The sequence below is a fragment of the Mesoplodon mirus genome (assembly GCF_964341445.2).
Source record: "Mesoplodon mirus genome assembly, chromosome: 11".
NCBI lineage: Eukaryota > Metazoa > Chordata > Mammalia > Artiodactyla > Ziphiidae > Mesoplodon > Mesoplodon mirus.
Genome location: NC_138987.1, coordinates 30,462,292 through 30,488,845, shown reverse-complemented (window position 1 = coordinate 30,488,845; position 26,554 = coordinate 30,462,292). Strand labels below are relative to the sequence as shown.

The window sequence follows — 26,554 nt, the reverse complement described above, 5'->3', positions numbered from 1 at the left end:
GATTAATCTCCAAAATATATAAGCAGCTCCTGAAGCTCAATAACAAAAAAACAAACAACCCAATCCAAAAATGGGCAGGAGACCTAAATAGACAGTTCTCCACAGAAGATATACAGACTGCCAACAAACACATGAAAGGATGCTCAACATCTTTACTCATTAGAGAAATGCAAATCAAAACTACAATGAGATATCATCTCACACCAGTCAGAATGGCCATCATCAAAAAATCTAGAAACAATAAATGCTGGAGAGGGTGTGGAAAAAAGGGAACACTCTTGCACTGCTGGTGGGAATGTGAATTGGTACAGCCGCTATGGAGAACGGTATGGAGGTTCCTTAAAAAACTACAAATAGAACTACCATATGACCCAGCAATCCCACTACTGGGCATATACCCTGAGAAAACCATAATTCAAAAAGAGACATGTACCAAAATGTTCATAGCAGCCCTATTTACAATAGCCCGGAGATGGAAACAACCTAAGTGTCCATCATCGGATGAATGGATAAAGAAGATGTGGCACATATATACAATGGAATATTACTCAGCCATAAAAAGAAATGAAATTGAGCTATTTGTAATGAGGTGGATAGACCTAGAGTCTGTCATACAGAGTGAAGTAAGTCAGAAAGAGAAAGACAAATACTGTATGCTAACACATATATATGGAATTTAAGAAAAAAAAATGTCATGAAGAACATAGGGGTAAGACAGGAATAAAGACACAGACCTACTAGAGAATGGACTTGAGGATATGGGGAGGGGGAAGGGTAAGCTGTGACAAAGTGAAAGAGCGGCATGGACATATACACACTACCAAACGTGAGGTAGATAGCTAGTGGGAAGCAGCCGCATAGCACAGGGAGATCAGCTCGGTACTTTGTGACCGCCTGGAGGGGTGGGATAGGGAGGGTGGGAGGGAGACGCAAAAGGGAGGGGATATGGAAACATATGTATATGTATAACTGATTAAATTTGTTATAAAGCAAAAAAATAAAAATAAAATAAAATGTAAAAAAAAAAAAAAAAAAAAAGACTGAGGGAGCTGATCACACTGTCTACTCCTTCATTATTTGTGTGTTGATAACACATGCCTAAAATCAGCTCTACAAGACAGGGTCAAGGGAGAATACAGGCTTTCAATTTAGAGGCTGACACAGCTTTATCAAGGGTGCTCATGAAATCAAAGAGATACTGATTTTTCTAACATTGTGGGCAGTTAAAAGAACGTTTAATAGGACTCTTCATAGATATTTTTGAGCCCATGACAGGGCTGTGCTTATAGAATCCTAGAATTTTAAAGTAGTATAGCAAACTTAGAAATCTAGTTCAATCCCCCCATTTTACATATGAATTAAGCAAGCCAGGAAAGCCTAGATGACTAGCTCAAGATCATTAACTAATTAACGGCGAGCTGAGATATAACCCAGTGTCTTCCTCTTAGTCCCATACTCTTTCTACCACCAGGATGTTGGAGCCAACCAGAATTTCACAAGAGTTTCCCAGCAATGCTCCCCATCCCTTCTTTCCTTCTTCATACATATACACTCACTCTGAAAAAGAAAGGGAGTGGTGATGTCAGTGATGGTATGTGATAAGGAAAGAGCTTTGGGCTCAGAAACAGTCTTGGTTTTTCATCTGGTTTTACTACGTATTTGTATTTCTGAGCTTTAGTGTCTTCATCGGCAAAGTGGGCACAAACTATTATTAAATAATAATAAGCTGCCTTATAAGATTATTCTGAGGGTTAATAATAACCTATATTAAGTGCCTGGCATATAGTAGGTGCTCAATAAGTCATAGCTTTTATTAAATGCTTACAAAAATATATTAAAGTAACAACCTACATGCCATAAAAAACCTTTACTCTTTGAGGAATGCACAGTTGACAGTACTGACATTTTCATAATGTTAGTACTTTCATGTGTAAATGAAAGTTATACACCCACCCACATACAGCCATCTGTTAAAAAAAAAAACATCTTTATTGAATGGACAACTGGCAAACATAAGCCAACTCCACACAAATCAATATTCTCTCTCTACCTCCCACTCTTTCACTTAGATGCTTAAAATAATTCTTACGTCTTTAGACAAAATCTGCTTAATTTTTTTCGTTTGTTTTTGTTTTAATATTTATTTATTTATTTGGCTGTGCCGGGTCTCAGTTGCGGCATGCAGGATCTTTAGTTGTGGCATGCGGAATCTTTTTTATTTTTATTTTTTTTATTTTTTTTTTATTTTTTTTTTTTGCGGAACACGGGCCTCTCACTGTTGTGGCTTCTCCGGTTGCGGAGCACAGGCTCCGGACGCTCAGGCTCAGTGGCCATGGCTCACGGGCCCAGATGCTCCGCGGCATGTGGGATCTTCCCGGACCAGGGCACGAACCCACGTCCCCTGCATCGGCAGGCGGACTCTCAACCACTGTGCCACCAGGGAAGCCCTGTGGGATCTTTTTTAGTTGCAGCATGCAAGCTCTTAGTTGTGGCATGCAGGATCTAGTTCCCTGACCAGGGATTGAATCCAGGCCCCCTGCATTGGGAGCACAGAGTCTTAACCACTGGACCACCAGGTTAAGTCCCAGAATCTGCTTACTTTCAAACTGCCTAAAACGAAACATGAACTAGAAACACTGTATTTTTACAAGTACAGTAGGCCCTGGAATATGAGGCAATCCAAATGAGCGCACAGCTCTGTTTGCCACATCCTCTGCAAAAGTGATGGGGCCCTGGGTGTGGTAATTAACCAAGGCTCATCCCCACTGATAAAAATAACTGTTTAATACTTCATAGTGAACAACAGGTTTTCATATACTATATAATTTTAAATGTTCTTAAGAAACTAAAAAGAAGATGCTATGCCCTCCCTACAGCAACAAAAGCAGGGTTAGGGAAGACTACCCAGACATATTGGCTCACTGGAGGACTAAATTTACATTACAGCTCTATTAGTTTCCTAGAGCTGCTGTAGTTATGTACCACAAAATGAGTGGCTTAGAACAACAGAAATTTATCGTCTCACAGTTCTGGAGGCCGGAAGTCTGAAATCAAAGTGTTGGCAGGGCCATTCTCCCTCTGAAGGCACTAGGGAAGGACCTGTTCCAGGCCACTCTGCTAGCTTCGAGTAGGTCCTTGGTTTGTGACAGCGTAACTCCAATCTTCACACGGCCTTCTCTCTGTGTGTGGGTCTGTGTTGCATCCAAATTTCCCCCTTTTTAAGATACCACTCATTGGATTTGGTCCCCTAATGACCTCATCTTAATTTGATCATCTGCAAAGACCTTATTTCCAAATAAGGTCACATTCACACGTACTAGGGCTTATATGAATTTTAGAGGTACACAACTCAATCTATAACAACCACCTCAAAGGTGGTTGTAGTGAGCAGCAGATTCTAAAGAAGAGCATTTTATAGAGGGAAAAATAGAACATATAAAGGTTAAGAGACAGATTGTGAACTCTGTGAGGGCTGAGATATTTGTCTCTTTCTCCCTTGTACTGCAGCACTTCGAACAGTGCCAGTTTCATTCAGTGATTATTGAATGAATATAAGGTCATTGCATGCCTAAGGAATGGTATGGCCTTAAGTTCATTGTCCCCAGGAAGGTAGGCAAAGGCCCTATTACGAAGAGCCCTGAAAACCACACAAAGTGTAAGAAACTAGGGCTGACATGTTGACGATATTAAGGAATTCCACGGATGCCTGGCACCCGCCCCGCCAGTTACTCCTCTTGCAAGAGTACCATGACGCGAGGGCCGCAAGAAGAAGGGCGCCAGCTCTACACACTCCAAAGTAGAGCTGGGTTCTCCAGCTAAAGCTGGATGGAAGCACATGGTTTGGGCTCCAAGTCTACGTGGAGCCTCCTACTTTGCTCTTTCCAACCCATCCTGACCTCACTCCCCGCCCGGCTGCCCCGCCGACTCCTGGAAGACACCAGGCTGTCTCCAGGGCTCCGTGTACCCCGCGGGAGGAATCCCGGAGCGCGCTCCATTCCCCCGGCCCCGCCCTCCTTCCCACTGGAACGCAGCGAGAGCGCAAGCGCGCCTTCCAGAGCAGAGCGCGCGCTCGCGAGCTCCCCGCATACCCGTGCTCATCCGGGTCTCGGCGAACCTCAGCCAATGGTGGACGTTAACGGCCCTCGCGGGCGGGGCTAAGCCTTCCCTCACATGGGGCCTCTGCTCACAGTGGGCGCTTCCAGGCAACACCAACCAGTCAGCCGAGAAAAGGGGCAGAGGCAGAATGTCTAGCGTCTGGGCGAGGATCGACGGTTTTGAGATGGAGCAGCTGTCGCCCCGTAGAAGCGACTGAAGTGCAAGCAGATTCCCCAGAGCCGCTGTAGTAAACACACTTCAGAAACGTGAGGTGCCGGTGGTCACGTGGGGAGTGCCCCCTCCAATGAGGAGCCGAGGGCGGGGCCGAGGCCGCTGACGCGGCGGTGGCGGCGGAGTCACCCGGCCAGCCTCGGGACCGGTCACCGGCCGGCAACCGTCCAGCGGCCTCGACCGTCGCCTCCGTGCTCCGTCCTCACTCCTCTTTCTCGGGCCGAGAGGCAGCGTGGCCGACAGTGGCTGAATTCTCTCTCATTCCTGTCGGCGGTTCGCCTCAGGCGAGCCGTCTGCTCCTCGGGGGCCGCCTCGGTGGGGCTAGGTTTCCGTGACGAACCTCCTGGGGCTGCCCGCGCCCGCTCGGGCCGTCGTGTCGGCTCGGTTTTGTGGAACTTGCTCACCCTCCGGCGGTCCGGGGCCCTCGAAGTTATGCGTCTCGTCCAGGAGGTGGCGGCGGGTGCCGGCTCCTAAAGGCGTCACACCCGGACTCCGCTGACTGGGCAACCTCCATTCATCTTCCAGCTGCGCCGCCAGCGCCCTCTCCCTCTCCCGTCCCCTCCTCGGACTCATTTTTTCCTTCCCGCCCCTCTGCCGCGCTTTCCTCACTCCTTGGGTGCGGTGATTCTCCTGCGACCGGAGGTGTCGGTTATGAGCCGGACACCCCTGCCCTGAATTTCTCCGAGGAGGAGCTCGGCGGCACCCCGCCACCCGCCGCGTCCCCGGGATGGGGGTGAATGCTGTGCACTGGTTCCGAAAGGGGCTTCGGCTTCACGACAATCCCGCCCTGAAGGAGTGTATTCAGGGCGCCGACACCATCCGCTGCGTCTACATCCTCGACCCCTGGTTCGCCGGCTCCTCCAATGTTGGCATCAACAGGTGGCGGTGAGTCAAAATCCCGTGGGTAATTGGTTTCGCTGTTTGATGAATCAAGACTTCACATGCGATCGGCCAGACCTGAGAATTTAGACCTGGCACCGGCTTGCCTATGCCGTTTTAATTACTGCAGGTGCTTTAAGTATTAAATAGAACGGATTTAATAGTCCTCTGGCCAGAGAGTGCTGTGCTGGCAGCCTGGAACACCTTGGCCTTAAGGTGTGAGTTGCGTGGCTCTGCGCTAATGGGAACTCTTCCCCTGGATTTATGGAATGCTTAGTGCTGGAGTTAAAGAAACACCCTTCCAGTTCTCAGTGGCCCGTGGGTTGATTTCCTTGCCCTCTTTGTGGCGTTTGAAGGGATTGCCGTTTTTAATGTTTACGTTTGTGTGTGTGTAGTTAACTCATAGTATGGAGAAAATCATTCATTCAGTAGAGTCGCCTCCAAATCCGGTTTTCTTCCACCATGAGGTTGCCACAGGCAAAGCAAGGGAAACATTTCTCTTTGCTCGGCTCTCCCTCTCCACTCCTCCTTGTGGTTGACTAGACAAGCACAGTTTTTCTTTCTAGGCAATGTATAATCCTTCTAGGATTCAGAGCACTGGAAGAAATCTTAGAGAAGCTTTATGATCTTTTCCTGAAACGCCAGGCTAGAGGATTGTTAGGCCCCCTGGTGGAAATGAAACCGTTCTTTCAACAGATTATTGATCACCTACTGTATACCAGGCACTGCTTTAAACACTAGGGATACGGTAGTGAATGAAACAGATAGAATTTCTTGTCCTTTTCAAGCACATGTCCCAGAAAGCATATAGTATTTAGTGGTGATAAAGGATTTGAAGAAATAGAGATAAAAGGGATGAAAAATACAAGGGGTCGGGGTTGGAGTAGCAGTTTAAAATATGGTGATAGGGAAAAACTCAGAGAAAGTGACAGTTGAGCAAGATGATGAAGCAAGTAATGGATTACAGATACCTAGGGAAAAGAATTCCAGGGAGAAGGAACAGTAAGAGAAAAGGGCCTGAGGTGGAAATATGCTTAACCTTTGGAAGGAACAGCAGAAGAAACCAATATGGCTGGAGCAGAATAAGTGAGAGGAAAAGTAGTAGATGAGGTCAGAGATGTAATAGGGCCAGATTGAGTAGAGCTTTATAGGCAGTTGTCACGATTTGGGCTTTTACTCACAGCAAAGTGGGAATAATTGTAGGATTATGAGCAGAGAAGTGATGTGATTTGATGTAAGATTTTAAAAAACTTCTCTGGCTGCGGTTCTGAGAACAGATTCAAATTGTGGGATGGAGGTGGACAAAAAGCAGTAAGACCAGTTAGGAGTCCATTGCATTCATCCAGGTGAGATATGATAATGACTTGGACCATAGTGATTGTGGACGTGGTGACAAGTAGTCAAGTGCTGAGTATATTTTGAAGGCAGGATTCACAGAATTTATTGACAGATTGGATATATGGTGTGAGAGAAAGAGAAGGAATTAGGAATGATTTCAGAATTTGACTTGAGGGGCTTCCCTGGTGGCGCAGTGGTTGAGAGTCCGCCTGCCGATGCAGGGGATACGGGTTCGTGGCCCGGTCTGGGAAGATCCCACAGCCGCGGAGCAGCTGGGCCCATGAGCCATGGCTGCTTAGCTTGCGTGTCTGGAGCCTGTGCTCCGCAACGGGAGAGGCCACAACAGCGAGAGGCCCGAGTACCAAAAAAAAAAAAAAAAAAAAAAAATTGAGAAACTAGAAGGATGGAACTGCTCTTTGCTAAGTGGTCAGTTGAAGAAGCCATTGAGCGGGTGATTTGAGTTCTCTTTTGAATTCGGTTAAGTTTGAAATGTTTATTACACATCCAGGTAGAGATAGCAGATACGTAGTTGGATATATCTGGAGTTAAGGACAGAGATCCAGGCAGGAGGTATAAATTAGAGAGTCATCACTTTATAGGTAACTTTTAAAGCCATTTATTAATCCATTCAATCATTGAACAGATATATGGCATGCATGTACTACATGTCAGACACTTTTAGGTGCAGGGCATTCAGTATAAACAAAATAGCTAAAAAATCCCTATCTTGTTGAAGCACATTCTGGTAGAGCCATGAGACTATATGAGAACATTAAGAAAATGAGTGTAGATAGAGAAGAGAGGCGGTTCAAGAACTGAGCCTTGGGTACTCAAATGTGTTGAAATTGTGGACCTGTGGAAGAACCAGCATAGGAGTTTGAGAAGGAACATCTAGGAACATAAGAAAACCCAGAAGAGTATGGTGTCTTGGAAGCCAAGTAAAGAAGGAGAGAGAGTGTTTCAAAGAAAATGTTTTACCTTTGTCAAGTTGCTGGTCAAGTGAGATGAGGACTGAAAATTAAAAATCATATTTAGCATTTTGAGATCATTCATAATCACGACTAAAGTGATTTCAGTACTGTCAGAGACAAAAGCCTTTTGGGAATGGCTTGAGAGAGGCTGAGAGAAGATGGGAGACAACTCATATAGATAGCACTTTTAAGAAGTTTTCCTCTAGGGGGATCAGAGAAATGGTGTAGTTCCTGGAGGAGAACATGAAGTCAAGAGAGGATTTTTTTTTTTTTAAGATGGGAGAAATTACAGCATGATTGTGTACTGATGGGAATTATATAGCAACTCTATGTAAAACACTTTCCTTAGCAGAATTGGTGTCAAAGTTGATTCTGGAAAAAGATAATAAATGTTATATATTTTAATCTATTAATATCTTAACAATATAGTAATGATTCCCTTTTCATAAGATTGTTAGGAGGATTAAATTAGTTTAAAAATGTTAAATGCAGGCTTCCCTGGTGGCGCAGTGGTTGAGAGTCCGCCTGCCGATGCAGGGGACACGGGTTTGTGCCCGGCTCTGGGAAGATCCCACATGCCGTGGAGCGGCTGGGCCTGTGAGCCATGGCCGCTGAGCCTGCGCGTGCAGAGCCTGTGCTCCGCAATGGGAGAGGCCACAACAGTGAGAGGCCCGCATACCGAAAAAAAAAAAAAGTTAAATGCTTAAAATGTGAGTGGTAGTAGTAAGTGCTTATTTGCTATTTGCTCTTAAATTGGAAGTCCTAGGTAAATAATATCTAGTTAAATGCCTACAGTCAGTTTCTTCTAGAGTACTTTATAAGTCTATAAAACCTAGACTATAAAGTTCTGTAGATTAGGGGTTATATATTGCTTTACTTTGTACATCCAACAACTCACATTGTTAAATAATGAGTGAAATAAAACTCGTAAGCATAATAGGAATAGTCCCATATTTTCCTTTTTAAAAAGGATTTTTTTTAACTACTAAATATTGCCCTTGATGAGTAACAGATAAAGATGTAAATAATGAAGAGAGAGAGAGACTGTTTTCTTCCACTGAAGTCTTATAAAAAGGAGGGACAGATTTTATTTAATTTGTTCTCATAGCACCAACTACAGTGCTTTTCATATAGTAGTAACTCAGTTACTGTTTGTTAATGAAGTGACTTCCAGGAGTCAATAATTTTATGTTTAAACAACTTTATTAATTTACTCATTGACCGTAGAATAAGGTGCAAATTCCTTAGCTTGGCACTCAGGCTGTCTTGTGGGTTTCTGTCTTCTTTCCTTTGTGCCATTTCCTTTAATCAACAGTATTTCCTAGATTTTTGGATTTAACAGAAAAACAAATTTTTAAAAATTTATTTTGCCTAAGTAAATTAACAGAACTACCTTTTGATGTTGCCATCCTTTCATTTAAAGCAACTAGAGAAAGAAGAACAAACAAAACCCAAAATTAGCAGAAGGGATGAAATCATAAAGATCAGAGCAGAAATAATTGAAATAGAGACTAAGAAAACAGTAGAAAAGGTCAATGAAACTAAAAGCTGGTTCTTTGACAAGATAAACAAAATTAATGAACCTTTAGCCAGACTCATCAAGAAAAAAAAGGGAGAGGGCCCAAATCAACAAAATTAGAAATGAAAAAGGAGAGGTTACAATGGACACCACAGAAATACAGAGGACCATAAGAGACTACTACAAGCGACTATATGCCAATAAAATGGACAACCTGGAAGAAAGGAACAAATTCTTAGTAAAGTGCAACCTCCTAAGACTGAACCAAGAAGAAATAGAAAATATGAAGAGACTAATTACAAGTACTGAAATTCAGTTGGTGATTAAATAACTCCCAACAAACAAAAGTCCAGGACCAGATGGCTTCACAGGTGAATCTACCAAACATTTAGAGAAGAGTTAACACCTGTCTTTCTGAAACTATTCCAAAAAACTGCAGAGGAAGGAACACTTCCAAACTCATTCTATGAGGCCACCATCACCCTAATACCAAAATCAGAAAAAGATACCACAAAAAAAATTACAGGCCAATATCACTGATGAACATACATGCAAAGGTCCTCAACAAAATACTAGCAAACTGAATCCAGTCGTACATTAAAAGGATCATACATCATGATCAAGTGGGATTTATCCCAGGGATGCACAGATTTTTCAGTATCCACAAATCAATCAGTATGATACACCACATCAACAAATTGAAGAATAAAATCCATATGATCATCTCTGTAGATGCAGAAAAAGCTTTTGATAAAATTCAACATCCATTTATGATAAAAACTCTCCAGAAAGTGGGCATAGAGGGAACATACCTCAACATACTAAAGGCTGTATATGACAAACCCACAGCTAACATAATCAATGGTGAAAAGCTGAAAACATTTCCTCTAAGATTAGGAACAAGACAAGGATGTCCACTCTTGCCACTTTTATTCAATGTGGTTTTGGAAGTCCTAGCCACAGCGATCAGAGGGGAAAAAAGAAATAAAATGGAGCCAAATTGGAACAGAATAAGTAAAACTGTCACTGTTTGTGGATACATAGAAAATCCTGAAGATGCCACCAGAAAAATACTAGAGCTTATCAATTAATTTGGTAAAGTTGCAGGATACAAAATTAATATGCAGAAATCTGTTGCATTTCTATACAATAACAATGAAAGATCAGGAAAAGAAATTAAGAAAACAATTGAATTCACCATCACATCAAAAAGAATAAAATACCTAGGAATAAATTGACCTAAGGAGGCAAAAGACCTGTACTCCAAAAACTGTAAGACCCTGATGAAAGAAATTGAAGATGACACAAACATATGGAAAGATGTACTGTATTCTTGGATTGGAAGAATCAATATTGTCAAAATGACTATACTACCCAAGTCACTCTACAGATCAAATTAACAATGGCATTTTTCACAGAACTAGAACAAAAATTTTTTTAATTCGTATGGAAACATAAAAGACTGTGAATAGCCAAAGCAATCTTGAGAAAGAAAAATGGAGCTGGAGGAATCATGCTCCCTGACTTCAGACTATACTACAAAGTGACAGTAATCAAAACAGTATGGTACTGGTACAAAAACAGAAGTATAGATCAATGGAACAGGATAGAAAGCCCATAAATAAACCCACACACCTATGGCCAATTACTCTACAATAAAGGAGGCAGTAATGTGCAATGGAGAAAAGACAGTCTCTCCAATAACTGGCGCTGAGAAGACAGGACAGCTACATGTAAAAGAATGAGATTAGGGGGGCTTCCCTGGTGGCACAGTGGTTGAGAGTCCGCCTGCCGATGCAGGGAACACGGGTTCGTGCCCCTGTCTGGGAAGATCCGACATACCGTGGAGCGGCTAGGCCCGTGAGCCATGGCCGCTGAGCCTGCGCGTCCGGAGCCTGTGCTCCGCAACGGGAGAGGCCACAACAGTGAGAGGCCCGCGTACCGCAAAAAAAAAAAAAAAAAAAAAAAAAAAGAATGAGATTAGAACATTCTTTAACACCATACACAAAAATAAACTCAAAATGCATTAAAGACCTAAATGTAAAATTGGATATTATAAAACTCTGAGAGGAAAACATAGGCAGAATATTCTTTGACATAAATCATAGTAATATCTTTTTGGATGTGACTCCCAGAGTAATGGAAATAAAAACAAAAATAAACAAATGGGACCTAATTAAACTTAAAACCTTTTGTACAGCAAAGGAAACCATAAACAAAACAAAAAGACAACCTACAGAATGAGAGAAAATATTTGCAAATGATGTGACCAACAGGGAATTTATCTCTAAGATACACAAACAGCTCATACAGCTCAATATCAGAAAAAACAAACAACCCAATCAAAAAATGGGCAGAAGATCTAAATAGACATTTCTCCAAAGAAGGCATACAGATGGCCAAAAGGCACATGAAAAGATGCTCATCATTGCTAGTTATTAGATAAATGCAAATCAGAACTACAATGAGGTATCACCTCACACCAGTCAAAATGGCCATCATCAAAAATTCTACAAACAATAAATGCCGGAGAGAGTGTGGAGAAAAGGGAACCCTCCTACACTATTGTAGGAGGAATGTAATTGGTACAGCCACTATGGAGAATGTATGGAGGTTCCTTAAAAAACTAAAAATAGAGCTACCATATGATCCTGCTATCCCACTCCTGGACATATATCTGGAGAAAACCATAATTCGAAAAGATACATGCATCCCAATGTCCGTAGTAGCACTATTTACAATAGCCAAGACCTGGAAACAACCTATATGTCCATTGACAGATGAATGAATAAAGAAGATGTGACACAGACATACACACACACACACACACACTGGAATATTACTCAGTCATAAAAAGAATGAAATAATGACATTTGCAGCAACACGGGTGGACCTAGAAGATTATCACGCTAAGTGAAGTAAGCCCGGCAAAGACAAATATCGTATGATATCACTTATATGTGGAATCTAAAAAAAAAATTATACAAATGCTTATATGCAAAACAGAAATAGACCCATACACATAGAAAACAAACGTATCGTTACCAAAGGGGAAGGGGGGAGGATAAATTAGGAGTTTAGGATTAACATATATACACTACTATATATAAAATAGATAACCAACAAGGACCTGCTATATGGCACAGAGAACTATACTCAATATTTTGTAATAACCTATAAGGGAAAAGAATCTGAAAAAGAACATATATATGTATGTATGTATATATATACACACAAACACACATATATATAGTTATAACTGAATCACTTTGCTGTATACCTGAAACTAACATAACATTGTAAATCAACTATACTTCAATTAAAAAAAAAGGGTGCTCTACTATTTAGACATGGGAACAATGTAAATTTCCATCAACATATGAATGGATAAAGAAGATGTGGTACACACACACACACACACACACACACACACACACACACACTCATATACTGGAATATTACTCAGCCATAGAAAAGAATGAAATAAGGTCACTTGCAGCTACATGGATGGACGTAGAGGTTATCCTACAAAGCAAAGTAAGTCAGAAAGAGAAAGACAAATAACATATGATATCATTTGTATGTGGAAGCTAAAATATGACAAATGGACTTACTTACGAAAGAGAAACAGACTCACAGACATAGAGAACAGACTTGTGGTTGCCAGGGTGGAGGGGGGTGCAGGAGAGGGTTGGATTGGGAGTTTGGGACTAGCAGATCCCAACTTACTATATATAAAATAAAGAAGAAGGTCCTACTGTATAGCACAGGGAACAATATTCAATATCCTGTAATAAATCATAATGAAAAAAATATGAAAATAATATATATGTAACCGAATCACTTTGCTGTACACCAGAAACTAGCACATTGTGAATCGAATATACTTCAGTTTTTAAAAAAGGGGTGCTTTAACATTAAAAAAAAGTTTGAAGGACATTGTTACAAAATAAAAGACAGTTCTTTGATTTGAATAAATTAGGCTTTATGAAAATTCACTTTGCCCCATTTGATCTCAGACCAGTGAAAACTTTATCGTGAATTTGTCATCTTTGGATTTGAGTAATTTATAATATTTCAATTCCTTCCTTCACTTATTTCTTGCTAAAGTTATGTGACACAAAAACTTATATGTGAATGTCCATAGAGTTACTATTATTCATAATAACCAAAAGGTAGAAACAACCTAAATGTCCATCTGTTGATGAATGGCTAAACAAAATATGATACATCGGTACAATGGAATATTATTCAATCATAAAAAGGAGTACTGATACATGCTACAACATGGATGGACATGAAAACATTATGCTAAGTGAGGAAGCCAGTCACAGTATCCCACATGCTGTTTGATTCTATTTATATGAAATGTCTGCAATGGGTAAGTATGTAGAGATAGAAAGTAGATTAGTGGCTTCTTCGGTCTGGTGGGGGAGGGGTTGTGGGAGTTGAGCTAAGCGGCATGGGGTTTCTTTTTGAGGTGATGAAAATGTTCTAGAAGGTGATGGTTGCACAACTTTGTGAACATACTAATAACCATTGAATTGTACATGTTGAAAAATAAGCAAAACCCCAGAACCCTACTCACCTCTTGAAGGCCCAGTCCAAATGATGCCGTTTTCAATATACCTTTCTTTATCATCTTGTCTGGTTGATGAACAGTCTTGTGATCTCTTATATCATTTTTTTGATACTGCTTATATCATCCTTAGTAATTACTTCTTTCATTTGTAAATATTGATATAGTTCTCATATATTCATTTCTCCCCTGTTTAACAGATTGCACCTCTTCTTCCTAAAGAGAAGATACCATTCATTTAATCAGAGTTCATCTGGGGTTCATATTCATGGCAGGCACTATTCTTGGTACTGGGGATACAACAATGAATAAACAGAAAAAGTCCCTGCCTTGAGAAGCTTCTAGTGTAGGAAGAAAAACAGACAATAAAACAGACATGTCAGGTGGTGGTAATTGTAATGGAGAGAAATAAAGCAGAATGTGAGAACAGAGACCTAAATGAAGGAGAAAAAAGCTATGGAAGTATCTGGGGGGAAGAGCTCTGTGTATTCTTCACAATGTCTAGCATCATGTCTTGTACAAAGTAGGCATTTGGTAATTATCTTTTAAATTTTCTTTGTTAAGTCTAGGATTTGGGAGAGGGGCAGTTACTTCCCTTAACTTAGATGCTAACGTGTAACAAACTCATAATTTGGAAAAATAATTTTTAACGAACAGATTACTTTTGATATTTAAACTTAAACATGTTTATTACACAGTTGATGCTGTCACATGAGAGTCTCTTAATTTTCAGTAACCGAATCTATAAATGTATCCACATCCTTAGTTATTCTTTCCTTCTACTGTATGACTTCAGTGAAAGAGATATTGCTTACCCTATTCCAAACCAGTATCTTTTCTCCATTGTATATTCTTGCCTCCTTTGTTGTAAATCAATTGACCATAAGTGTCTGGGTTTATTTCTGGGCTTTCTATTCTGTTCCATTGATCTATGTGTCTGTTTTGTGCCAGTACCATATTGTGTTGATTACTATAGCTTTGTAGTATCATCTGAAGTCAGGGAGCATGATTCCTCCAGCTCTGTTCTTTCTCAAGCTTTTCAGGGTCATTTGTGTTTCCGCACAAATTTTAAAATTATTTGTTCTAGTTCTGTGAAAAATGCATTGGTATTTTGATAGGGGTTGCATTGAATCTGTAGAGTGCCTTGGGTAGTATGGTCATTTTAACGATATTGTTTCTTCCAATCCAAGAACACAGTGTATCTTTCCATCTGTTTGTGTCATCTTGAATTTCTTCCATCAGTATCTTATAGTTTTTGGAGTACAGGCCTTTTGCCTCCTTAGGTAGGTTTATTCCTAGGTATTTTATTCTTTTTGATGTGATGGTAAATTCCATTGTTTCTTTAATTTATCTTTCTGATCTTCCTGTATTAGTGTATAGAAATGCAACAGATTTCTGTGTGTTAATTTTGTATCCTGCAACCTTACCAGATTCATTGATGAGCTCTAGTAGTTTTCTGGTGGTGTCTTTAGGCTTTTCTAATTTCAAAAGATACATGCATCCCAATGTTCATAGCAGCATTGTTTACAACTGCCAAAATATGGAAGCAACCTAAGTGTCCATCAACAGCTGAATGGATAAAAATGGATAAACAAGATGTGGTGTGTGGTGTATGTATATGTATGTGTATACACACACACACACACACACAATGAAATACTATACAACCATAAAAAAGAGCGAAAATTTGCCATTTCCAGCAACATGGAGGAACTTGGAGGGTATTACGTTAAGTGAAATAAGTCAGACAGAGAAAGACAAATACTGTATGATATCAGGTATATATGGAATCTAAGAAATACAACAAACTAGTGAATATAACAAAAAAGAAACAGACTCACAGATATAGAGAACAAACTAGTGGTTACCAGTGGGAAGGGGGAGAGGGATAATAGAGGGGTGGGGGAGTGGGTGGTAAAAACTGTTGGGTGTAAGATATGCTGCAAGGATGTATTGTACAACATGAAGAATATAGCCAATATTTTATAATAATTGTAAATGGAGTGTAACCTTTAAAAATTGTATAAAGTAAAATAAAATAAATGCCTTTAAAAATCCCAATATCTTCATCTGTACTCTGTAAACTTTGTTAGCTTTATTGAGGTATAATTGACAAATTGAAATTGTATATATTTAAGCTGTAAGATAGATTTTTTGATATATGTATTCATCGTGAAGCTCATTTTTGATTATTCACTTTCACCTTTTCTTTAACGCTGTCCTCTTTTTAAGTTGCTTCCAATCAACATTTAAACATGCTTAAAACCAAATTCTATAAACAAACAAACAACAAAAAAAACCCCAAACAGGAACAAGACCTACCCTTGACATTCCTCTCCTGAAACTATGTTTCTCAGTTCCTTTATAGCCACACTTCCTGAACAAGATGTCTAAATAGTGACTGACTTCATTTCTTTATCTTCTACTCACCCTTGAACCCACTCCAAACTTGCTTTTACCTGCCCCCACCCCCTTCTCCACCAAAACTGTTTTCATCCAAAGGGTACCTTAAAACTTTTCATTCCTTTTTACTGTTTGACACATTTGACTACACGTTCCTCTTCTTCCCTCTGCTTTGGTTAGAGGACTCTCCTATGTTTGTTTTTCCTGCCAGAGCTATTAGTGTTCTTCCTTGACTTCTCTTTTTCTGTTCAACCCTTAAATGCCCCTTAAGTCTGTAATCTCACCCTCTTTTCCTCATTCCTAGGTAATCTCTCTTCATAAAGTCAGTTACCAATCTATATGCCCAGAATTCACAAATTAGTATTTGCAGCCCAGATCTCTCACCTGACCCCCAGATATGTGTCCACTATATATAGATTCCCTCCATATTTGAATGTATTATATTACCTTAAACTCAATTTGTTCAAAACAGAGTTCATCTTTTCCCTTACCTCTTTCTCAAAAACAAACAAAAAACTCCAAACTGACTTTTCTTTTGTTTCTTATCTTCATAAATAATACTGCCATTTGCCCAGTTGCTCACAGAGTTTACATATTAGGTTGTTAATTGTGTATTCATTTATTCTACAAATAAATGTGTGTCCATACTGTGTGCCAATCACTTTGCTAATTTCTGTGGATAAAATGGTAGTCAACAGATAAATTCTCTGTCCTCAGGGAGTTTACAATGTAGAGACAGATTTATTCAGAAATAAAGTAATCATGGAAGTACATTCTTCTATCTCCATTGCCACTTTAGCCCATACTACTATCCTTTTTGTGTAGATTTTTCATAGTTTACAAATCATTGTTCCCCTCGCCCTCCTCTAAGTCATCCTTTACACAACAACCAGAGTCATCTTTTAAAATTGTTAATCTGATCATGTCCTTTGCTATTTTAAAATTCTTCAATGACATTTATTTACCCTTACGTAAGGGTTCAAAAAGCCATAGCATGGTTTAAAATCTCTATGTTATCTGGTCTTCTTCTTTTCCCAGCCTCCAGGGATTGCCTCACTGAGGCATTTGAACTAAGCATTGAAGTATGAGATGGATCTTAATAAACAGAGAAAAGAGGGAAGGGAATTGCAACCAGAGGGAAGAAAATTCCAGACTGAGGAAAAAAAGTGAGGGAAGGCACTGTATTCTGATACTGGCGAGGAGGTTGATGTAACCGAATCATATCATGCATAAAAAGGTAGGCGGTGTTGTTTAGCACTCTTGGTTCAGTGCTTTTAGATGGTTGCCTGACTCAGACGAGCTTAAGCAGAAAGACAGTTTATTGGCAGGTGTAATTGAACAATCCAAGGGAAATTGGCTTCAGACATGGGTTGATGCTAGGGCTCAGAAGGGCCAAATTCTCTTTGCATCTCCAAACTTCACTTATTCTGCACTGGGTTTTCAGACAGGCTGTCCTCTGGTGGTAAAACATAGCAATAACAATAGCAGGTATATAGTAAAAAGCATTCGCTTCTGCCCCAGAAGTGTCAGCAAAAGTCTGTGGCATTTCAGTGGCTCTGTTTGGGCCAATTCTGAACCAGTCATTATGAACCTGATTGTCTGAGCTGGAGTTGTTTGCCTCATGGGTGGAATCAGCTTGACTGGACTGAAGTAGAATAAGTAGGAAGTAGGTGGATGTCCTAAAACAACAGATGCCTATTACATAAGAACTCGGATCAGAAAGTGGGACCAAGTCAGAAAAACTTTGACCCCTGTTAGGGAACTATAACTTTAGCATCTGAGTGAATGATAGAGAAAAGAGACAATATAGCAGTGTGAAGCTTTATCAACAGTTCAGTTGAAAGATAATATAGACTTGAATTAGGGAAATGGCTGTGAGGAAGGGGAGGGATGCAAGAGAGTAATTGTAGAGGTGCGATGGATAGTTTAGGTGACTGTAAAAGGCAGTTACATAGAGGAGGGTGAGGGAGAGAGTAAAATGTAAGATTCTCATGCTTTATGCCTCTTTGACAATTAGACATTAACTAAGTTAGGGATAGATTATATTTAGATGATGACAAGAGTGAGTTTAGGTCATGATGAATATGAGGTGCTGCTAAGATATCAGCATGGGAAATGGAGAAAATAGAAGTTCAAGTTCAGGGAGTATAGACATTAGAGCTGTGGATATGGGAGTAATTCCTATATAATTAATAGGTGAAGCATGACTGATGATCTTAGATAGAATAAGACCCATTAATACCTTGGAGAATACTGTATTTAAGATGAATAGGAAGTGGTGAAGGAGACTGAAGAGAGTCAGAGAGAAAGGGAGTCAGGAAAACAAAGGTGGCAAGAATTTTCCTTCATTGTGCTAAAGAAGGCAGGTTAGGATGAGTTTTGACAGTTATGCAGGAAAAATTTGTCAAAGACTTGGAAATGGGCAGAAGAAATTACTGCGTATCTGAATGCTGGGCATTGGACCCTCCAGAACCTAGAGGACCCTCCAGGAATTATATTATTTTGATTTAGAGATATATATTTTTGTCCTTGATTGACTAGACTGTTTTACAACTCTGCAAAAAGGTGGCAAAAGTTTCGTTCTAGAAAACTGGTAACAGAACAAATGTTTCCTGCTTATACTAATGCAATTATTCCTGTTCACGCCATGCAAATGAATTTTATAGACTGGGCAATATAAATCTCTGAATGTCAGATTCTCATTTGAACCAGTTTTAACATCTTACTGGTTTCTTCATTCATTAATGAGTTAAGTAAAATCTTTCCCATATATTCATTTCACATTTGTATGAGAGTCGTGATTTAACCATTTTAAAAATTACACTTTATTACAAAGGCCTTTGGTAAACTTCGGGAAAGCAGCTTCAATGTAGTTGTAAGGACAGAAATCAGATTGTATAGGGTGTTACAGAAAGTGTGTGTGTGTGTGTGTGGCTGGTGTAGGGGAGGAGGGTGATGATTGAGGGATTGGTGAAGAGAGTTTTTATGGGAGAGGTAAGACATAAGCTGCATGCACAGGTTCTGGACAGGCTGAGGGAAAGTGAATTTTGGGTAGATCATCAGACTTGTAGTCTAGACAGGATGACAAATAGAAAATAAAATATATAGATAAGGTGAGGCCCGAATGTGTAGTCCTTTTAATGACAGCCTGAAGTGAGTTTAGAACATCTGACTGTCCTAAAACCTAGATACTAATCCCTGCTTTCCTATTCAGTAGCAGTTGGGCTGACTTTGGGTAAGTCACTCCTCCTTCATTTTATTCATTCAGTACATGTTCATTAAGAGATTGTTATCTGCCAGGCACTTTGCAAGGCACAAAGATGAAGGTCATAGTTTCTGCCCATAAAGAAACTTTCACACCACTCAAGGACAAATAATTAGAATATAGGATGTTTAATAGGACTTCTGGAGAAATATTCTGGAACTCCTCCTCTCTCAAACCAGTATCTCCCTCCCTCCTACCTCCTACACTTTCCCTCCCCCCAACTCTCTCTCTCTCTCTCTCTCTCTCTCTGTTTCTCCCTCTCACACACACATACACACACACGCACACACGACCTCTACTCCTAATCCCTCCTCCTCCCCCAGGGTTGTCTCTCTTCTGTGCTCCTAAGATTATCCTAATATGAAAAGGGAGATACTAAAAAAAAAAGCCCTCTTATCTGATATTGGGACTAACAGTTAGTTATTTGAAAAAGGCAAGTGTAAAAAATAACATATAAATGTACATTAATTTGACAGCTTTTGATGTAGGGTGGAATTCTAGGTCTGGATTCTCTGTCTCTCTTCTTTATCCACGTTTACTCCTTAGGTGATTTAATCTAGTCACATACTTGAATACCTCATGCATTTCCTGCCCTGACCTCTATCTTGAGTTACAGACATAGGTATCCAGTATTTTTACTCAGATTCCAAATAAGCATCTTAAACTTAATTTTGTCTCCCTCTCCTCCACCTCCCACTGTTTCTCTATGCCACATATGGCAACATTCACCTCATTGCTCTGCAGAAACCTAGGAACCATCTTTCCTTCATTGCTTTTTTTCCCTCACAACCCCATCTCTAGTCCTTCAGCAATTACTGTTGCTTTTCTTTCAAAATAATTCCCATATTCATTCAAATCTCACATTTCCACTGCTATCATACTATCCAAGTCACCAACATTTCTTGCAGGACTACTGCAGTAACCTCCTAACTTCTCTACTTCCATTTTTATACCTTCCTTCCCAGTCTCTTCCATGTGGAAGCCAGAGTAGTATTTTAAAAAACCTTAATCAAATCAGGTCATTCCCACGCTCAGAATCCTCCAGTGACTTCCAGGGTATTAGCATTTCTACTTCTCTACCCCAACATTATATTCCCTTATAACTTAACAGGGCTCATTCCTTCAGTATCTCTCCTTAGAGAGGCCTTGTCTGACCATCCTATGTCATTGCCCCTACTCCTTCCCTGAATCGCCCACTTTTCACTTTCTTTCTCCTTGCCCTGTTTTATTTTTCATGGCATTTATTACTACCTGAAATCATTGATTGATTGAATGACTGATTGATTGATTGTTTTATTCCTTCACCAAATTACACAAGAGAGGGGTTGATTCATTATTGGTTCCTCAGTCCTGTAACACAGTTCTCACTGGGTGGTCTAGGGACGTTTTGGGTTCCCAAGACTCTTTCAGGGTATTTGTGAAGTCAAACTATTTTTGTAATAATACTAAGACATTATATGACTTTCTTACTGTCATTTTCTCATATCTGTAGAGTTGAGTTTTCTAAAAGCTACCCGGTAAGTGATGACACTATTGGCTATGATGGCTAATGGAATGTGTGCTGGTGTATTCTTGTGTTTAAAAATTTTTTCAGCTTTAATTTCTCACATGAATGTTGGTTGATATTACCTATAAGACAAAGCTCTTTGGGGTTACTCAGTAATTTTTAAGAGTATAAAGGGTCCTAAAGCCAAAAAAGTTTGAGAACTGCTGCCTTAGAACAGCACCTGGCACAGGGTAGGTGTTCATTGTATACTTGTGGATTGAGTGTCTAAATGAATATTGTTCTGCTGAGTTTGCTAATGGAGTTTCATGTTGGCTTTCATGCATAAATAACACTCATAGTATGATATTGCCTATCATTTTCTTTAAAGTTGATTAAAACCTTAAAGACCCTTGTGAAGCAAAGCAGTACAGAATTCCTCTAGTACATTTTTTTCTTCTGATCTATTTTAGCTATCTTATCCACAGATAATTAGAAACTTTTTTGGTGATTTGCCGTTTATCAGGCCTTTTTGAAACATTCAATTTAGTTTACTTTTTACACTCATTCAATCAGTTTATATAAAATGTAATTATGTGATTACAGTAAGAAATTCAGCTGGCATGAACAGGTTTAAATAACACAATTGACTGTTGACATGCCTAGAAGTGTGATTAGAACAATAATCGGATGTAACACAGAGCAAAGCTTGCTTTTCTTAAGCTGAATTTAGCCATGGCCACCAGTCAGTCAGTATGGCTTTGTATGTTTCACAGAAGTTATGGAGAGATTGTATGATGTCAGTATGGAAATAGCAAAAATCGTTATTAGTAACATAAAAGCTGTAACTTTTCTTTTTAACTTGATATTTTAAAATTAAATCTGACATTTTTATTTGGTTTGGATTGCATATTTGTTTTAATTGGGCATTAGAGTTTCCTAGAGATGAAAGAAGGAAAAATGCAGTTTTAAAAATGGGATTCTGTTGACTCTAGTTATTTTTGCCATTTTTATCTTATCCCAGCTCTCTCCCCTCAGTAGCAACAATAACAACAAACTAATATCTTAACATTTGTGTTTTTTTTCTAGTTTTGCTGTTTTAAGTGATATAAGCCAGCAGGAATTAAAAGGCTATAAATACAATGACTTAATATTAAACTACTGTGCTATAGTATATATGTACTGGCAATCTTTTTACTGTTATTAACATATGATGGGCGGTCAGATTCTAATTTGGGGGTTAAAATACCTTTTTTGTTATAGGATTTAATATTATTTTTTGTAGTGAGGGTCATAATTTTGGTTGATATAATGGGAATAGAAAGGAAAGATTGAATGAAAGGGAAATACTAAAAATGATTTGGCAACATATATGAGAGGTTTTAGAAAAAGAAACAATGATGATTCTAAGTTTTGAAATCCCAGAAAGGGAGATATAAAGTCAGAAGGAGCTAGTTCAGGAGTTAGGACGATAAGCTTGTTTCAAGGTGTACTGTAGTTAAGGAAACAGTAGAATATCCAGGTACAGGTTAACAGGGACTGAAGCTGGGAAGGGAAGTTGGGACTAGATGTATATATATAATTGGAAATAATCCTTTGTGAGGTGGTAATTCAAAATAGAAAATTATGAATATACTAAAAGAGGGACATAAGAGAAAAAAAGGAATGACAGTCTTTATGATTTTTGAAAAAATATACATGTTAAAATCTTTGTACTCAAAATTTTCTGTTTATAGCAGTAATAATAAGCTTCAAAGGGCCTTTCCCACCCAAAGATGATATATTTACCTATATGCTTTTCTAATAAATTTGTATTTTCATTTATACATAAAAATATCTACAATTTATATTGACACTGAGGTTGAACCTCTAACTTCTTTTTCCCCAATTGAAGGTCATTTCCCCCAAATGGTGTTCAGATGTTCCAACAGTATTTATTGAATAATATCCCCACTGAAATGATATCTTAACCATACACTAAATTTTTTAATATTTTGAGGTCTGCTTCTAGGCTATTTAATTTTCAAAATATGAATTTTCTTCTGATGAAAAATAAATTGTAAATAATTCAAACAATATGAAGAAAGTATCTGGTAATAGTTTTAAAGTATGAAAATATGAATGCATATGTATATTAATATTAAGCATATTTATACATAAACTTTGGTGTCTCTATTCAAAAATGTAAATGATTCATTGGGTATTACTTTGGGAGCTAATTTTGTTAGGTTTTGATAATGGGATCATGTTAGCCTTGTAAAATGCTTTATATCCTTTTTATACTCCCTAACATTATAAAAAAGATGAATTCTCTGTTCCATAAGGGTTTGCTAGAATTCGCCCATAAAGTCTTTTGGGTTGGGGTCTTTTGGGAGTAGGCAGATTCTTTTTGTAGATATCTCAGGGTACCTGTGTAGTCCACACACTGTACTGCCAACATCAAAAACCTTGCTAAAAGGATGAATTTTAGCTTCCATTTTAGTAGTTTATGACTCTGTAATCTACTTTTCCTATGGACCGTTTATTGGATTTAGAGTCCATACCTGACCCAAACTGTTCCAGTTTGGAATTTGGAAGTTTGGAAAAGGGATACACAAACTCTACTTGGTTGATACTGTGCCTTGACACTGAGCAGTCCTAAAAAGCTAGGTATCTTAGCATAGAAAGGTGACTGTAGAAAGAGAAAAACAAGACCATTCATTTCCAAAAAGGAGCAGGTATCCTGGGTTCCTAACATTCCAGAACCCTTAGACTTGACTGTATTTCCTGAGCGTAGGTTACCTGAGATACTCCACTATTCTTCCAATTTTCTTTTTCTTTTTTTTTTTTTTTTGCTTGACTTAGTTTCTTTTTGGTCACTTTGATAATTGAATTTGATAATAATTCATATTTTCTTAAAATGTCTACCACTTAATCTAATCACATTTTCATATGTATTGCCAAAGTTGTATACTATATTTTTATTTTAATAACCACTGCTGTTATGGTCCCTTTCTTATATTACTAATAGGTATTTGTATAGTTTTCTTTTTTTATTTTTTAGTGAGACTTGACAGATGCTTTTCTATTCTATTGATCTTTTGAAAGCATAGCTCTCACAGAAGGAAAAAAGAATATTGCCAAGAGTTACCTCCACAAAATGCATCGACTCAGATAGTTGGGTTCTACCAAACTTTTAAGAACATGTAGCTTCAGTGCTATAAAAAGCACCATTGTGTAGCATGGTAAAAGAAGAGGGAACTATAGTCCAGTATTATTTAGGAATAAAATGTACAAATTTATCAAATAGAATACAAAATCATATTTTAGAAGTATACTCTTGCATATAGAAAATGCAAGGATAATTCAATATTGAAAATATATTAATATAAATCTCTATATTTAAAGAACAAAAATCATAAGATCATCTTCATAGATGCTGAAAAGACTTTTGATAAAGTTCAACATCCATTCTGAATAAAAACTAGTGCTAAACCAGTAATAGAAGGCTGCCTCCTTAATACAGTTATATTAAAAAAAAATCAGCTCAAAAGCCAGCATCATGCTTAATGAGTAAATTTTGGAAGAATTTCTGTAAAATTGAGAACAAGATAAAAATGCTTGTTACCATCCCTATTATTGTCATTGTGCTAGAGGTACTAACCAGTGGAGTCTAAAAGGTATAACAATGGAAAAGAAGGTAAAAGTATTATTTTTAGATGATATGATTGTACATCTGAAACGTCCAGGAGAATCAACTGAAAGTGTTATAAATAATAAAAGAATTTAGTAATGTGGCTGGGCACTATTCTTCTTAACCTTGGGTGCAGAGAGTTAAACTGATCTTTAGATCAAGACACATTGTTGTCATGGGTGTATATAAAATCTCTTGCTTGATTTCTTTCTTTCTTTAGTCTCCTTTATATCTATCTATTTGAATTTCCTTTCCCTCATAAAGAAATGTCTTAATATTTGTTTATGTTATATTATTTTTCATAAAATAATTATATAGTATGTTATTACCTATATTCTAGTATATTTGTTTATCTTTTTGTAACTGTATTCTTGAAAAAAAGGGTATTATTGTTTTCTGTACATTTATTTTTTAAGTTATGTAAAAGTCATAGAGTAGTAAATCTTATCTGCTACTTTCTGTCACTAGGCACTAAAATTTTAAGATTTACTCATGTTGGTACTTCTAATTCACTGCCTCTAATAGCTGCGTAATACTTTTGTGGGACATTTACCTCATTTTACCTACCTGTTATCTTAGTGATAGCTACTTCCAGTTTCCTGACATCACAAATTATGTTGCAGTGAACATCCTGTACATGACTCTATGTAAGGATTTCTTTGGAACATGTATAAAAATGAATAGAATTGCTGAGTCATAAGATAACCCTGTACTTGGTTTGACTAAGAAATGCCAGGTTGCTATCCCCAATAGCCTAAGTAGTCTATATTCCCACAGGCAATGTATGAGTATTAGTATATTCATATATACCAACATTTAAAAGTTAGCCAGGTTTCTAAATTTTACCAATCTAATAAGTGTAAAGTAATGTCTGTTTTGTACTTTTCTGATTATAATAGGTTTGAACATTTCTTGTTACATTGTCTTTAGAGGCTTTTTTCCTTCTATAAATTGCCTTTTAATAGTCTTGCTCATTTTTGTATTGATGTTTCAACTGTCTTTTAAAATTTTATTTGTAGGAGTCTTAAAATAAATATATATTAAAAAATACCAACAGTGACTAACAAACACGTATAAAGATATTCAACATTGTTAGTCATTAGGGAAATGCAAAGCAAAACCACAGTGTAATACTACTTTACACCCACTAGCATAGTTATCATAAAAATTCTTTTAAAGGAAAATAAGTATTGGTGAGTATGTGGAGAAATCTGAACCCTCATACATTGCTGATTGAAAGTGTAAAATGTAAAATGATGTAGCCATTGTGGAAAACAGTTTGGTAGTTCCACAAAAAGTTGTAAACAGAACTGTTTGTTGCTGTCTTATGGGTCATACCATATGACCCAGCAATTCCACTCTAAGAATTCCAAAAGAATTAAAAACAGGTATTGAAACAAAAATTTGTACATGAGTGTCCATAGCAGCTCTGTGAACAATCACCAAAATGTCTATCAACTGATGAATGGATAAACAAAACGTAGTATATCCATACAATTGAATGTTATTCAGTGATAAAAAGGAATGAGGTACTACAACATGGATGAATGTCCAAAACATTATGCTAAGTGAAAGAAGCCAGACACAAAAGATCACATATTATATGATTTCATTTATATGCAGTATCCAGAATAGGTAAATCCATAGAGACAGAAAGCAAATTAGTGGTAACCAGGGATAGGGGAAGGGAGAAATGGAGAGTGATTGCTTAATGGGTACAATGTTTCCATTTAGGGTGATGAAAATTCTTTGGAACTAGAAAAAAGATAATGATTATGCAACATTATGAATTGAAGTAAATGCCACTAAATTATGCAATTTAAAATGGTTAAAATTGGGGCTTCCCTGGTGGCGCAGTGGTTGAGAGTCCGCCTGCCGATGCAGGGGACACGGGTTCGTGCCCCAGTCTGGGAGGATCCCACATGCCACGGAGCGGCTGGGCCCGTGAGCCATGGCAGCTGAGCCTGCATGTCCGGAGCCTGTGCTCCGCAACGGGAGAGGCCACAACAGTGAGAGGCCTGCGTACTGCAAAAAAAAAAAAAAAATTACAATTATGTGATGTGAATTTTACCCCACAAAATTACAAATAGCTTTCTTTCATATTGGAGATTGGCAAAC

General features: G+C 38.4%; 1 protein-coding gene and 1 pseudogene across 5 annotated transcripts in view; one reads left to right on the top strand and one right to left on the bottom strand.

Moving 5' to 3' along the window:
- The first annotated feature begins 4,452 nt into the window (after positions 1-4,452).
- CRY1 (cryptochrome circadian regulator 1) overlaps positions 4,453-26,554 on the top strand; it is a 97,785-nt gene continuing 75,683 nt past the window's right edge. For 2 of the 4 annotated variants that reach the window (XM_082636347.1, XM_082636349.1), the window contains exon 1: positions 4,453-5,211. In XM_082636347.1, coding sequence (XP_082492473.1) covers positions 5,054-5,211 — 158 coding nt within the window. In that variant the 5' untranslated portion in view covers positions 4,453-5,053. The remainder of the gene's footprint in view (positions 5,212-26,554) is intronic. The other 2 variants (XM_082636346.1, XM_082636348.1) reach the window with 2 other exon arrangements.
- LOC309812492 (small ribosomal subunit protein eS8-like) overlaps positions 17,334-26,554 on the bottom strand; it is a 40,130-nt pseudogene continuing 30,909 nt past the window's right edge. The window contains exon 3 of the transcript in view: positions 17,334-17,710. The product of the transcript in view is annotated as a small ribosomal subunit protein eS8-like (transcript). The remainder of the gene's footprint in view (positions 17,711-26,554) is intronic.